Source organism: Dermacentor albipictus, chromosome 7, assembly GCF_038994185.2.
Source record: "Dermacentor albipictus isolate Rhodes 1998 colony chromosome 7, USDA_Dalb.pri_finalv2, whole genome shotgun sequence".
Taxonomy (NCBI): Eukaryota; Metazoa; Arthropoda; class Arachnida; order Ixodida; family Ixodidae; genus Dermacentor; species Dermacentor albipictus.
Window position 1 is genome coordinate 2,527,343 of NC_091827.1, and position 16,484 is coordinate 2,543,826.

The following is a 16,484-nucleotide window of genomic DNA, read 5'->3' on the forward strand; positions in this document are numbered from 1 at the left end:
GGAAAACTGTCCCATCAGCAAACTACACTTGAAGTTTTTCCTGATACACTTAAATGCCAAAAGCTAAAACAAGCTTCAGATGGTAGGGAATTCTTTAAAATACTAGTGAATTTTCATTTTAGAACGACAGAAAGCTGAGCTAGTTGGTAAGGATTCATTATACAAAATAGAAGTGAGGCGTGCAGACAGGACACAAGAGTAGAGAAGTGGACAACACGAACGCCGACTATCAACTGAAGGGAGCACTGAGGCAAAAAAAGAAAGAAGACACAAAACTCATCTGCGCATGCTCAAGAATGGTAACACCACGTGTCAATCGGGTACACGTAGCGGTCTACGTGAGAGATAACTGTTAAGGCACTTAATCTCTTCCTTATGTAAAGTAATCGAAGGCTGACTCACGCACGCACTTCCACCATTATAGATATGCCATGCCTCTGCCATAAGACGCGTATCTTCATTCTTATACCTGTACAATATTGCGCATTCATCTAACTCTGGCGTGCAGTTACAATCTCAGCAATGTAGCGAAAGATTAGAAGGCGATCCACTGGTTAACGACCTTTTATGTTCCATTAGCCTCTGATTGATACACCGTCCCGTTTGCCCTACGTAGAACTGGCCACAGCTAAGGGGAATGTTATGAACCACACCCATACGACAGTCAGTAAAACTGTTGTTCTTATTGTGCTTCACTGGACAAATATCTGTTCGTTTTTTTGCCTTTTACCCGCTCCTTTCTATTCTGTACGGCAGCGCATATCTTACCTAGCGCTTATTGGGAACAGTGAAAGCAACATTAACATCATATCTACTAGCAACTTTTTTAAGCCTGTGCGACACTGAATGAATATACGGAATAGCCACTACTCTTTTTTTGCTATTACTGCTTTCTGTAATCACGTCCGTCCCTCTCGAAACTGACTTCTTTAGGCGCTCAGCCACAGTGGCCACCTCTACACTAGGATAACCTGCTTCTAATAGGCGCCGGACCTGCGCATTAAAACTGGCGCTCATTTTGAGCATGCAGGATCTGGTGAGGGAAGACTTAAGGCACGACATGGCATTTCTGTTTTTTACTAATTTAGAATGCTTGGATTGAAAGTTTAGCAACGGCTTCGAAGATCTTGGGGCGTACTGCCAACAAACATGATTTTGTTCGAAGATCAAGGAAATGTCAAGAAACTGAATTACGCGTTGCTGAGGAAATTCCTTGGTAAACTTTAATCCTCCCCCATAAAGTTTAAATTGCTCACTTACTAAGGTAGCAGCGGAATCTAATTATTCCCTATTGCAGAAAATCAGGTAATCATCAACGTAACTAAATATCTTGATAACGCTATCACCTAAGGCTTTCTCTAAGCAGTTGTCAACCTTACTCAGGTAAATGTTGCTAAGAATAGGGGCAACCTTTGAACCAATACAAATGCCTGATTTCTGCAGAAAAATGCCATCTCTCCACCCAATCAGCGTCGACTTCAAGTACATTGAAAGAATTTCTAGAAAAGCTCCCGTGGAAACACCGCACCTGTCAATAAAAGCCGACTCTTGCACTTGTTCTGTAATGCACTCATTTACGGAATTTAGCAACCCGTTATGCGGCAAGGAATAATACAGGTCTTCGATATCTATACTAAAAGCTGCACAATCACCAGGATTTTCCTCTCTCAAATACTGAACTGAACATGCGGACTGAACAAAAACTGAACAAATACTGAACATGCGGACTTCCTATGGAGGATGAAACTTCCGGAGCTTCAACAAAGTAAGAGGAAACACCTTTCTAATAATTCACCGTCAAACAATGTACTGGTTCTTGGAGACGCCATCGTAAGTGATAACCATAGAAGAACCCTTGCTTTAGGTCCTAAGCACTGTTTTAAGCCTAACATAAAACCCGTTGACGTTTTAAGCATACCGCGCTGCATAACCAGGTTCGTCCCAAAAAAAGAACGCTCGCGCTATATTTCGGATTGCATTGCTAGCATTAAGCAATCAAATTCTCAATTTAAGACGTCTGACTGTCCGACCGTTATTTGATTACCTTGTGGAGCATAAACTTAGACCAGTAATATCTGACAAGGAAGGTCATTTCGTAATTATGCCAGATGACATGTTTTCGGAAAAAGCTATTTCAGCCATAGAAAAGAATTTGCAGCCAGTAAAACTCAAGCCTTCGGTAGTTAAGCAACGTGCGGTTGACCTCTTGTCAAGGCATAATCTTGATAGGCTTGTCTGTAATGTCAAGAAAGCTAAATACCTCACCTTAGAACTGTTTTTCGCGGCCAAGACCCATAAACAAGAAATTCCTTTTCGTGCAATAGTGTCAGAGAAAGGGACGTGGCAGGTTTGTGTCGCTAGTTACCTACAGAACTGCCTAGCTTCACTAGTTTTTTCAGACCCCTTTTGCTTACGTAATTCTCAGGCACTAGTTAAGTATTTGAGAGAGGAAAATCCTGGTGATTGTACAGCTTTTAGTATGGATATCGAAGACCTGTATTATTCCTTGCCGCATGACGGGTTGCTAAATTCCGTAAATGAGTGCATTACAGAACAAGTGCAAGAGTCGGCTTTTATTGACAGGTGCGGTGTTTCCACGGGAGCTTTTCTAGAAATTCTTTCAATGAACTTGTAGTCGACGCTGATTGGGTGGAGAGATGGCGTTTTTCTGCAGAAATCAGGCATTTGTATTGGTTCAAAGGTTGCCCCTATTCTTAGCAACATTTACCTGGGTAAGGTTGACAACTGCTTAGAGAAAGCCTTAGGTGATAGCGTTATCAAGATATTTAGTTACGTTGATGATTACCTGATTTTCTGCAATAGGGAATAATTAGATTCCGCTGCTACCTTAGTAAGTGAGCAATTTAAACTTTATGGGGGAGGATTAAAGTTTACCACGGAATTTCCTCAGCAACGCGTAATTCAGTTTCTTGACATTTCCTTGATCTTGGAACAAAATCATGTTTGTTGGCAGTACTCCCCAAGATCTTCGAAGCCATTGCTAAACTTTCAATCCAAGCATTCTAAATTAGTAAAAAACAGAATTGCCATGTCGTGCCTTAAGTCTTCCCTCACCAGATCCTGCATGCTCAAAATGAGCGCCAGTTTTAATGCGCAGGTCCGGCGCCTATTAGAAGCAGGTTATCCTAGTGTAGAGGTGGCCACTGTGGCTGAGCGCCTAAAGAAGTCAGTTTCGAGAGGGACGGACGTGATTACAGAAAGCAGTAATAGCAAAAAAAGAGTAGTGGCTATTCCGTATATTCATTCAGTGTCACACAGGCTTAAAAAAGTTGCTAGTAGATATGATGTTAATGTTGCTTTCACTGCTCCCAATAAGCGCTAGGTAAGATATGCGCTGCCGTACAGAATAGAAAGGAGCGGGTAAAAGGCAAAAAACGAACAGATATTTGTCCAGTGAAGCACAATAAGAACAACAGTTTTACTGACTGTCGTATGGGTGTGGTTTATAAGATTCCCCTTAGCTGTGGCCAGTTCTACGTAGGGCAAACGGGACGGTGAATCAATCAGAGGCTAATGGAACATAAAAGGTCGTTAACCAGTGGATCGCCTTCTAATCTTTCGCTACATTGCCGAGATTGTAACTGCACGCCAGAGTTAGATGAATGCGCGATATTGTACAGGCATAAGAATAAAGATACGCGTCTTATGGTAGAGGCATGGCATATCTATAATGGTGGAAGTGCGTGCGTGAGTCAGCCTTCGATTACTTTACATAAAGAAGAGATTAAGTGCCTTAACAGTTATCTCTCACGTAGACCGGCACGTGTACCCGATTGACACGTGGTGTTATCATTCCTGAGCATCCGCAGATGAGTTTTGTGTCTTCTTTCTTTTTTCGCCTCAGTGCTCCCTTCAGTTGATAGTCGGCGTTCGTGTTGTCCAATTCTCTACCCTTATGTCCTGTCTGCACGCCTCGCTTCTATTTTGTACAATAAACTTTCAAATGTGCCAGTTTCTCGCAAACGATTTTGACATGCAACACGCTAGCCAATCCCTGCCCAAAGGTGATACAGCCAGTCAAGCGGAATTAAGTAAATACTTTTAGGCACCACACGTTGCAATTACAGAAAGTTTAACTTGTCCAAATGTGGCCTGAATAATTACGGGCTATCATACACACTTAGTAGCATTCTAACAGATACGTGGTCAGAACGCGTAGTGAATAAATATACAATCCAGCCATGCTCTCGCTGATTAAAACAGTGCTGCCCCCTCACAGCGGCACCTGTCAATACCTACAGAAGCACAAAGATCAAACTTTCTTTTAATTGACGTTTAGGACGTAAACTACAAAGGAACCTTTTTTCTGTGCCTGACAATTTTTTCGCCATTGTAGTTTGCGCCCTAAACATCAATAAAAGCTTAAACCAACTACCCCAGCAACAGGTAGCGATAATATAAAACATGAGTAGGTTTTAAGTATCTTCGTCTCGTGAAAGCCTTTTTACCAGCCATTTCTGGAGTGCATTGTTCTTCTCTGGGAAGCCAGAAAGCATGATTAGTTGAAAGTCTCCTTAAATTTTAGGCCCAGAATGCTTTGAAGATGTTGTGGGCGAAGCAAAATTTTGGACATTTACCCAATTTAATGGGGATTCCGATTTATGTAAGCTTGAATTGCCCGAGCCAACAGTGCCATTTTTCCTGCTGAGTACACCAAAGTTTGGATATTTACCCGATTTAACAGGGATTCTGATTTACGTGAGCTTGAATTGTCCAGAGCCAACAGTGACATTTTTCTTAGTGAGTACACCACTTAGGAGATGTGCTGCAATGTCTTCAAAAGGCGAAGACTACAGAAAAAGGCTGATGAACTCTAAGGCCTTGCTTGTGATTGGTTATCTGTACCATTCATGTTTCTCTGGCGAATGATGTAGACAACCAATCCATCCATTGAACCTGACAAATCAAACTGATGTGCCATGTACCTGGACTACCAGCGCATGTGAGGCTATCGGCTTCTCTGGCAACAGGCAGAAAGTATTCCTAATTTCTAAAGCAGACTTCACGCATAGTGGACCCATTTCAGTCAGCTAGATACAAGCACAAACCGCTCTGAAAGCAGCCAGAAGACCGTCAGTATACAAGGTCTTCTCTGAATAGGCGAAAATGTGAATATGATGTAACAAGAAAGATTGAACAGTAGACATACTGCCGCCAATGAGACTTGAAAGCCAACTGCAATGAAAAGTGTATAAAAAGCCTAGTTGAATATATAGAGCAGACTCCGTGTAAAATTTAACGTTTGAATTAGGAGTGAATGCATTACAAAAAGTCTGCAAAATTTAAAAAGCCACCACTATCGCTTGGCAGAAGTGATGCACAACCCAGAACATTGGGTAGCAGCACAGCTCTTCACCACGACCTTGGAGATTAGGTGGTGCCTGCAACACACCGAAAATCTAAAAAATGATGTGCATGAATTTGCGTCACAACCACGAGATGTGCACACAATCTGCTTAGGTGCTACAGAAAAGCTGTTAACCCTTTGAGGGCTTTTGCCTTACATGTATGGCGCCACTGATTTGTCCTACATGATTTATCCTGCATGGCACTCACATGTACGGCACCAATCTTATGCTTGACATTTCACGCACATATGGCATTCCTGGTTGCTGCGAGGTGCTCTATGAAGTTGTTAAAGTAATTTGAAATTGCGTTCCTGCTCGCTGGGGCGTACAACTCAGCTTGTTTATTGATCATTCCCTGCTACTGGAAACTAAACTGCAATTAAGAACATTTACAATGGAGGAACGGTTCTTTTGAAAAAAATTATACCTTTAAAGGTTTAATGACACAATCACCAGCCCTAGAGTTCTGCCAAGATTGCAGCAATATAGCATGCACTATTCATTCAAAATGGCACATTGTATGCTAGCACCCTAACCTGAATGCACAAGCACACAGCCTCGTGTAGTCGCAAGCGGCCACTTCTCTGCAGTGTGGGGAGCTGTGTGTGCCACTTTCAGACTCACAAAGCACACTCTTGCATTAGAAACCACCGGATGTTACTCAGTCAGGAGTGGCTAAATGTTACGTTGGCCATACAAGAGCGTTTCCGAAATTTTTTCGATTATGGGGTTTTACATGCCAAAACAACGATCTGATTATGAGGATTGCCATAGTGGGAAACTCCGGAAATTTGGATTAGCTGGAATTATGTAATGTGTACCTAAATCTAAGTACACAGGTGTTTTTCACATTTCGCCCCTATCGAAATGCGGCCACCGTGGCAAGGATATAAGAGCACTTTTGTCCTCTTGATCAATGCTCAGTGGTGCCCAACAATGGAGGCTATTCCACAATACCGAGGTGCTGTTCTTTGAAATCGCAATGTAAAATGAGAATTGAAGATCTTGCGCTGGATCTCTGCAAGGCGACACTAAACAGGAAGCAAATGCTGGTGTAGTTACAAGTTACGTGCCTTTCCACATTGCCCTCATTTATGCTCTGATTTAGGTAAATCCAAGAGCACAATTTCCTCAGAAGTGGCTGATTACGGAAACACCAGAATGCTGTGAACAAGTGTGTGGTATTATGAGTCCACCAACACCCATTCACTGAGGCGGCCCATGGTGGTGAGGTAGCTGCCGGTAGCCTCCGAGAGATGGCGGTTGCAGCTGGCGTAGCAGAGACGCGCGTGGTGGGCCGTCACCCGTGACGGCAACGTTTTCCGCGAAAGCCGAGTTGTCGTAGGCTCCTGCAGCCGGCAGGGAGGCCCCCACCAGGATGCCCTTGGAAGGCAGGAGAGCTGCAGGCAAGCCGGCACGATGGCCTGTGTGTACAACAAGGGAGCAGTCCAAACATTACTAAGAGAAGGTGATTAAGAGGAAGCTTTAGCTTGGCTATCTAAATACATAGAAACAGAGAACTTCATGAGGCTTGTTGCATTTAAACGAAAAACTTAGAATATAGCCAAAAAAAAAAAATACTCAACAGGAAAACGCGCGATCCTAAATAACTAAAAAGTTTGGCAGGTTCAACTGTAGCTGACATGCACATAATGGGAAGCTTTGTGCAAATCGTTAGAGCACGACATGCACAGCGAGTGTGGCATGAGCGGCACGAGACGCATGTCGTCATTTCTGTGGCTTCCACAACCTTACGTTTGGGCTTTTTAAATTCAGCCCGGGTCAGCAGTTTCTCCGGGCGAAGCATTCTGGCAGGAAGTTTTGACTTGGGTGAGAATCGTTGCGGCACGAGATGCCGATGCATGTCAAGATGACGTGACAGCCCGAGCAGCCAAGACCCGCTTTTTTGTTTGCCTATTGTGTAGACAGTGATGACAGGAAACAGAAATGAAATTGAGTTGGTGGGAAACCCTGGAACACGATGTCACCAGAGTGAAACGTGACACACACTTTGCACCGTCTGCAGCCAAGAACAGCGATGCATTAGGGTTATTAAAAGCGTACAGTATGTTTCCAACGGCACTTCACCGCACGCACTGTGGAACAGATAGGTGAAGATGCTTATCGCGATAGGGTGGGCAGTGACAGCTGTGTACGAGACGTGCGATAACCTGTGAGGGTACATGCTCGTGGCGGAAGAGGAAACTGATCGCATACCAGCATACGCATGTGACACGGGCGGCTACTGCCGAGAAGCTCCCGAGAAGCACGTGCCTTGCACCTTTTCCTGTTTACGCATTATCTAGTGGCCATAAAACATATCATACAATCGCACTTTGACTAAGTATTGAACGTTGGTGCCAAAAGATTGCATTTTTCAGGAACTTGCGGACACTTTGAGGGTCAATATCACTCGCAAAATGCGACCCCCCCCCCTACCAGAATCGATTTCATTTATTGCAGATTTAAAATTTTCAGAGTGATCTATTTTGCAAAATATCAAAATATTTTTTGAGTGACCGTAAAGTGACACATTTTTTTTCTTCCATATGTAAACATGCATTGTTTATTCATGAATACACATGGGCTAGCATAAATACTTATAGTCAGAATAAAAAGGTAGACACACTGGAATAGACATACTTGAGTCTGCATTGAAGAAATAGCTGCTTGACTCGGGCGCAGAAGAACTGGCACACATGTCCATAGCGTAATTGAGCTGTCTATGTGAGCGCAAACGAAAAAGCTCGATGGCAGTGCGCCCACCAGAAAAACCAAACAATTCAGAAACTTGTAATCCTTTGTCTCACTGCCAACAAGGCGCGATCAGTTTTTGCGAGTCCCAAGAAAAGAAATGTAGCCATGGCAGCGTCATTCGTGTATGGCGGCTTCCATTTATATGCACTAGCGCACGCATGTGAACAGATGTGATTGCACCCCTGTGAGCAATAAACGAGCGGGCATTTAGCGCTGAATTTTTCACATTATAAACCAGATAAACACCAATATCTGCAAGCACAACCAATGGAAAGAGCCCGCAAGATGAAACCAAAACTGACTACTGTGCGCCTGCACACGCGCGAGTGCTTGAGCGGTTGTCAGCATAAAGATGTGCCAAGAAAAACCAAGAGGCTAAGGAGTGAAAAAGAGAATTCCTTGTATCCACACAGGATGGCAGCATTTGCTGATCAACAGACAGTTGAAAAATTGGCATGGTTTTCAAACATACAGACGGCGTCGTAAACATAAGGCATCAACCATTTGGAACTTGTTCACGGCACCATATTTAAAGGGTCCTGAAATGGAATGGACACATTTTGTAGATACGTATGGTACAGCTACATAAAAAGTCATTCAGGGCACTAAGTTGGACTAGTTGGTTATGAGCATTATGAGACATGGCATATGTAGGAGATTAGCAGACGACGAAGAAAAAGAATGGAATGTTGGCTGCTGCCTCCGTGCCTGGCACCAAGAAGTGTGCGCACCTTTATTACCATCATGATACCTTTTGTGTTCATCTCTCGCCATTAAGAGGCTTTGTTGGGAGTCTCGCAGTTCCGTTTTTACTGGCGACACGACCTGTAAGTGGCCGGCGTTCTACAACATATGGTGCCGAAACTCGGGACAACGAGCGGATGCCAACGACGTGGACAACGAGCTATGGCACCAACGAGTTTCTTCTAGAAACTGTAGCTGGAGCATCCTGATCCTAATTGGAACCAGCTACCTTACGAGCAAGTAAGCCGCAATCATCATGAAACATGGACCGCCTGAAAGCGGAATGCTCTGCTAGACGAACCCAATGAACGAAAATCATGAATGAGGCGATGACGCTGTTGGAGAGCGGCTGCAACGACCGCACGGCGTTCACCAAGGTTATAGGCAAGCTTGTCGCCAGCCGTGACGAGCGTCGGAAGATGAATGCCGAGCTTGAGGACGCGATTCCCGTCAAGGGTCTTGAAAGAGAGTACAAGTCTGCAGCACATTATGATGACCAGATGCTTGAGACCCTGATACGCCTCCGGGGCCAGCTAGCAGATCTCAGCGATGGAGGCACGGTGCAGACTCTTGCCTTGATGACGCTCAATATGCCACCTGCCCCAATGACAGTTGCATCACACAGCTTTGGACCTCGTCTCCCAATGCTGACCAGCAAGCCTTTCCATGGGGACGTGTGTCAATGGACGTTGTTTTGGGAGCAATTCAATAGCGCGGTCCACGTGAATACAACTCTGCGCACGACTGATAAATTCCATTACCTCCGCAACTACCTGGTATGGGAAACAGCAGTGGCCATTGCCAGAATGCCAACGACTGAAGTGTGTTATGAGTGCCATCCAGCTGCTAAAGCAAAGGTTCTGGGACAGGAGCCGGATTGTACAGCATCATTTCAGAGCACTCCGCAAACTGCAGCCCGTGACGTCTCCATCGGATACGAGGGAGTTGTGCAGGCTGTACAACGGAGTCCAGCTGAATGTGCGCGGCCTCAATGTCCTAGAAGTTCCAACTAGCAGCGTCGCGGTGTTCCATCGCCTTAGCTTTCTCTAGAATGACGCACAAGGCACGGCATCTTCTGCTTCAGGGGAGGCAACCACAACGTCTTGCAAGAAAACTCGAGCAGCTCTTGCGATATACACAGGTAGAGCTCGAAACAAGAGAGCAGTGTGCTCCATCGGCATCCTCCTTCAAAGGCGGCGGGTCCCACAGTAAGAATGTGCCATCGTCATCAGACCTCTATGCATCGGAAGAATCGAAACAAATGTGCAACGAATGTTTCTTTTGCAAATCTACAAGACGTGCACCCAAGGCATGCAGCGCTACCTTGACCATATCAGAGAAAAAGAACTGGCTGGCTCAAACTATGCGGTGCTACCAATGTACTATAAAGGGTCACTGCGCAAACGAGTGCCAGCGGAAGTTCGTGTGCGCGGCATGCAAAGCCAGGCATGCTTCAACAATGTGCGCCCAGTTTATTGAGCGACAAGGGGCTAGAAGTGACATAACGTCATATCTGATTCTACCAAGCCAATGAAGGCAGAGAGTCCGCGGTCGATTGCCGTTACAAGCTTCAATTTGACGAGGCCATTAATCTACAGACTTTTCGTTCTTGGATCATCAGTTTCAACGAGATGTCTTATATCAGAGGCATCTTCGACGGAGGCAGTCAATGCATGTCCATTAAGGAGGACCTGGTGGCGCGGTTGGGACTAAAAATAATTAGAGAGACATGCCTAGAGGTGAACACGCTTGCGTCAGACGCTCCCTCTCGTGTGAGAAATTGCAATGTCGTCAAAGTTCGTCTACATAGTCAATTTGATGACAGCGAGCGCATCATTGAAGCGATAGCCTTGCCAGTAATTTACCACGACATCCCTGCCACGGCTATGGAATGTTCCTTCGCAGCAAAATTACGCGAGCAAAGTTACCGGCTGGTAGACGATCAAACTGTACCTCGAGGATGTGGCGAGAAAGGCATTAGCCTGCTCATAGGATCTGATCAACTGTGGAACATCTTGAGCGGTGACATCATACTCAGCACGGAAGTACGAGGATTAGTTGTGGTCAAAACTACTCTTGGCTGGACGCTACAAGGTCCCATCATGAAAACGAGCTTCATCAACGAAACATCCGAAGTGATGATCTGCGTCCTTTAAGTGCAAGCTGGAGAAACTAAAGAATTAGACCAAAGCACACTGAAGTCCTTTTGGACGTTGGATGCTATGAGAATTGCACCAAAGGAAGCAACTCATAAGCACGCAGACATGTTGGATGTTTTCCAACGCAAAATTGCAAAGATTGGAAAGCAGTACCAAGTAGCTGTGCCGTGTAAAGAACCGAATATTGAGCTGCTACAAGACAACTACAGCATCGCACTTAATCGTTTACGAAATCTGGTTAAGCGCATCTCGAAGCCCGAACGATTGCTTGAGAGACAGAATACGGCGATTCTTCAGTACATTGTTTCCAGCCATGCTGAAGATGTACTTGACAAGGAATCGATAGATGGCCCAGCGTACTACATGCCACACAGGGAGGTTATTCGTGAGGACTCACTCACAACCAAGCTCCGTGTTGTTTTTGATGCGTCATCTCACGCCAAAAAAGAGAGACGTCTGAACAGTTGCCTTGAAATTGGCCCGAACCTAAACCCGGACTTACTGCAGGTTCTCCTCCAGTTCAGATGGTACCTAGTGCCCAAGACAGCAGACATCGAGAAGGCGTTCCTGCAAGTGGAGATACGAAAAGAGGACTGTGACCTGTTCAGATTTTTGTGGTTTGACAAAAGGCCTGCTGTTCCTTTCAAGGAAGAAGCGGTAGAGGTTTGGCATACGATCAGAGTACCCTTTGGATCTACAGCAAGTTCATTCATGCTTACGGCTACTATACAGCATCACTTGAAGACACAAGTTCATCCCGAAAAAAGGGCCGTAGCACAGCTACTTCTGAAACCCATCTACGTCGATGACCTCATATTCGGAGCAAATGACTTAGAAGCAGCGGCAACTCTTTACAAGTGCACGAAAGAGCTGATGGATGATGCTGGCATGCCTTTAAGAAACTAAAGCTCAAGCCTATGAGAACGCCGGACATCAAGAGAGAGTGTTAGGGATGGGTTGGTCGAAAGCAACTGACGCCTTCATCTACAACCCAGAGACCACCTTTACTTTCTTGGAGAAGGCGAAGGACACTAAGCATTTTGTTCTCCAGACAGTGTTGAGGATCTACGACCCATTAGGATTTCTCGCACCATACGTAGTGTGAGAAAAAATTCTGTTTCAGCGGTAATGGGTTTCGAAAGTCGACTGGAATGAAGATCTTCCTAATCACATTGTGGAAAAATGGCACGACTGGAGGAACGAGTTCATCCATTTATCGAAAGTCAACGTTCCCCGTCACCTCATGAGCAGAGTTGCAGAACCGCGTGACCTCCAGCTACACATTTTCATCGACGCAAGCACAAAAGCTTACGGAGCTTGGGCATACCTTCGTGTAGAAGATGTGAATGGGAGCGTGGCTAGCCATCTGATTGTAGCCAAGTCAAGGATAGCCCCACTGAAAGCTCTATCCTTGCCGACATTAGAGCTAATGGTTGCATTAACAGGAAGCAGGCTGTTAAAATATATAGTGGAAACCTGCGGAGATGTAATGCCAAGACCGCAATGTTTTCTTTGGACTGATGCAAGCATAATGCTTGGCTGGTTACAGCAAGCGCCTTTGACTTTAGACGTCTTTGTGAAGAACCGAATCATAGAAATGCTGTCTATTACTTCGGAGTGTAGCTGGCGGCATTGTCCAGGAGAAACCGATTCTGCTGATATGCTGACCCGAGGTGTTTCCTTAGACGCACTGGCTACCGAGGTAGACTGCTGGCAAGGACCAGCTTGGCTGAGTAAGGACTTGGAAAAATGCTAGACACTGCTAGACACCACGAAGTTCAGTTCACTGCACAAGCTTCTCCGTGTCACAGCATGGGTGCAGCGCTTTGTCTCCAACGTTAAGTGCAAGATTAAAAAAGCGGGAGTTATCTCTGCTGAAGAAATATTGGCAGCTGAGAGATATTGGATCCGGCAAGTTCAAACTGAATCGTTTCCTGAAGAGAGGAGTTGGCTGCTGGAAAGGCAAGGTCTGCCCAGTAATTCATGGGTAGCACAACTACACCCATTTCTCTACAAGAACGGGCTTCTACATGTCGGGGGAAGATTACAGAACCTCACACACAGCTGAGACGTCAAGCATCCATTGCTACTTCCAAGTCGACAACGTTTCACCGAGCTGGTATTTGCGGATGCCCATCGTCAAGTCATGCATGGAGGAGTAACGACGACGATACACAATGTACGTGAACTATTCTGGTTCCCAAAAGCATGACAAGCGGCAAAGAAAGCAATTAATCGATGCCTGCTATGCGTCCGTTTTCGTACGAAACCCACTGTGACGCCATACCCGCCGCTTCCAGTCTACCAGGTCGAAAGTACAAAATCTTACAACACTATAGGACTTGATTTTGTCGGGCCATTGTACGTGAAGTCATCCGAGAGCTCCGACAGGAAAATGTACATTGTACTTTTCACACGTGCAGTAACAAGAGCATCGTATTTGGAACTGGCCTCGGAGATGTCTTCACTAGCGTTCCTGTTGGCATTCCGGCGTTTCATTGCAAGAAGGGGACTCCGAAGTACCATTTATTCCAACAATACCTTAACCTTTAAGAGAATGTCGCGGGACCTACAAAAAATATGTGAAGTACTACGACTACTTCCAGGCTTACACTGCGAACCAAATAATTCAGTGGAAGTTCATTGTCGAAGCAGCCCCATGGTGGGGAGGCTGTTGGGAACGGTTGGTTGGAACCTTCGCAAGGTTTTAGGTCAAGTTGTCTGTGCGTAGAACTATTATTACTGAAGTTGAAGCGGCGCTCAATTCACGGCCTCTAACGTATTTTGATAATCAGGCAGGTGAGCCTGTAGCCCTCAGGCCAGCCTATTTCCTAGTGGGCCAGCAACTTAAGACATTATTAGAAGGAAAGATATTGTGAGACCTAGTAATCAGCCATGATCGCAATGACTATCAGCAACGCTTTCAACATCGACAAAAAATGATGAATGACTTCTTGAAGCAATGGAAACGTAAATATTTGCTGCGACTACCATCAACTCATCGCTCACCCACGCATCAATCAAGAAATTTAAAGGTCAGTGACATCGTAATAGTCAACATTCCTAACACGCCCAAAGTTATTCTGGCCACTAGCCCCGGTTCAAACCACCTCAAGCAACGTCCATTGCAAGCGTTCTATTGCAGAGCCAAGCGTGTCCGGCATTACGGTAAATGTAGGCGAGCTGGACATTTTGACGGATGGTCGGAGGCGTTAACTAAAGCCCCTCTGTGCTACTATTGCTGTGATGAAGGGGCTTTGGTGGCGCAAAGCTTCACCAGCCAAACTCAGAACAAATATTGCTGTAAGCAAGTGTAAAACATTTTAAACGTATAGAAAGGCAGTGTTCACAATGATGCTGCTGCCAAAAATTTACACGAGCAGCGAAGTAGAATACGCTTGCCTACTGCTATATTCTGGTTGGGCTCTGTGCAGCCAGGTAGCTGCATCCTACAAGCCTCTTTTGCATTTTTTGCCCATCTGGCAGAATGACCAGTTTCGCCCCGCATTTACTGAAATATCTGACATGCTACAACTGTGGTGGTAATCCATCGGCGTGAAGTGACTGCTGCAAACGCGTAATGCTGCCTCCGATTGGAAACCGACAGCCTGATGCGCTGCAGCCACTCCACTTGCCTGTGACCCTGCACAGGGAAAAGATGTTGCAGCTTGACATGTCGCCAATTGCTAGGTATGCAGCCCACAGCGCCACAAAGGCGATTCATGGTCTTCATGAAAAGAAACCCCAAAACCAACACTGACCGTGCAGGTCACGTCAAAACGAAGCGTGTTGTGACAAAAGCAGACGACACTTGCTGTGTGCCAAAAGTGCTTGAGTGTAGTGATAAAGTGTCACTGTGTATTCTCTTTCTGTTACTTTTCTTTATAGAAACAAATTCTAACATTCCAGCAATTACGAACATTTGTTCACCATAAAGTAGGAAAAAATTATCGATGGTGCTTCCTGGATAACTAATCAAATAGCTTGCCCAATTGACACCGATTGCACCAACTATGTAAATTGTAAGGGAGCGGCTGAAAACTCAGGGGAGTGGCACCGCAGTGACTGGTAACAACATACATTTTTAAAACCTTACAATAAATTAGACGCTTTAAGCACAGCACTTGAAGGGACACTAAAAGCAAATACTAAGTCGATGTGGACTGTTTAAATACCCCTCCAGGAACTTTGCAATGTTTGTTTCATGCCAAGAAGAGGTTTAGTTTATGAGAAAATTGCATCTGAAGGGTCCGAATACCTTTATCGCAATTCAGATCTCCCGCCACTCAGATGAAGAGTGGCAATGTTGCATACGCCATCCCCGCCCTTTGCTGCCGTCGGCAAGTAAGACAACGCAAGACAGATGGCGGTACGGTTCCTTGCGCAAAATGCAAGTGCGGGGCGCCATAAAGAAACCACGCTAAGACAGAGTGGTGGGTCAACTGGCGTAGACTGTTCGGGCATCCCGTGACATCATATGGAAGTGGAATTCTCTGCTAATTGCAGTTTGTGTTTTGCGAGCCAGCAAAACCAGTGCAGCACTATGTGATAATGAAACTGCTGAAACGAGAAAGCGTGGGCGGCGTAGAGTTGAGCAAAAACAAAACCTTTCGACTGCCCGCGTCGCTGTCAAGGGTAATATCAAATAGTTCTTCTTTTCTAAAAATAAAATAGAACTGGACAAGTAGTATTTTCTTTCGTCTTATAATGCAATACAATGATGTTATTATAATGAGTGGTTGAAAACTAGTGACAGAACTTATGTGAAGAGTGCTTTCATCATCATCAGTACTTGAATGTACCGGGGAGGTCTAATTGTGTCCTGCATTTACCTCAATTTCTGAGTTACTAAGGCTCTGTTAGCGATAATATTGATGCCCTAGATATTCTCGAGCACTAATCTATTACTTTAGCTTGACTTTACATTTGCCTTTAGTGTCCCTTTAAATGTGTCACTTAAGGTGGCGGTCCCATTCCGGCAGCATGCGCTCCGCATTTTAGTGATTGTTTGCGGACGCACCGTGCTTTCTGCGCTCATTGAACGGATGTGAATTATACTGCGTTAGAAAGTTTCCTTTCTGCACTTTACAATGACACCAAGTATCATCACTTGGCCTGAAGCGTTACCTGATGGCACTCAAAACAGTGCGATCAGAAAACGGTGTTTTTGTTGTACTAGCCTCTGTTGCACCGTATTTCCGGCAAAACTGTGCAACATAACAAAATTAAGTTTGCTGTTCCTTTAAATGAAAGGTTATACAAGGTTTCTATTAAGAGATATTGTGTGTAAAGCAATTAGAAATTTATATAGGCCCTAATAAAAATTGGCAAAACAATAGAAGCTTATGAATGAATATCTTTTTTCCTTTTCAATGCAGAACAACAAAATTTAGTGATTTTCTTAGGTTACAGTGCATTTATCTATGTGAAGTTGTTTTGTGTTCTGATGAGCAGT

General features: G+C 44.8%; 1 protein-coding gene across 1 annotated transcript in view; it reads right to left on the reverse strand.

The window, feature by feature from the left end:
• Positions 1-5,250: 5,250 nt before the first annotated feature.
• LOC139047653 (uncharacterized) overlaps positions 5,251-16,484 on the reverse strand; it is a 67,614-nt gene continuing 56,380 nt past the window's right edge. Inside the window, exon 4 of the mRNA XM_070521519.1 lies at positions 5,251-6,793. Within this exon, the coding sequence (XP_070377620.1) occupies positions 6,576-6,793 (218 nt within the window). The 3' untranslated portion in view covers positions 5,251-6,575. The remainder of the gene's footprint in view (positions 6,794-16,484) is intronic.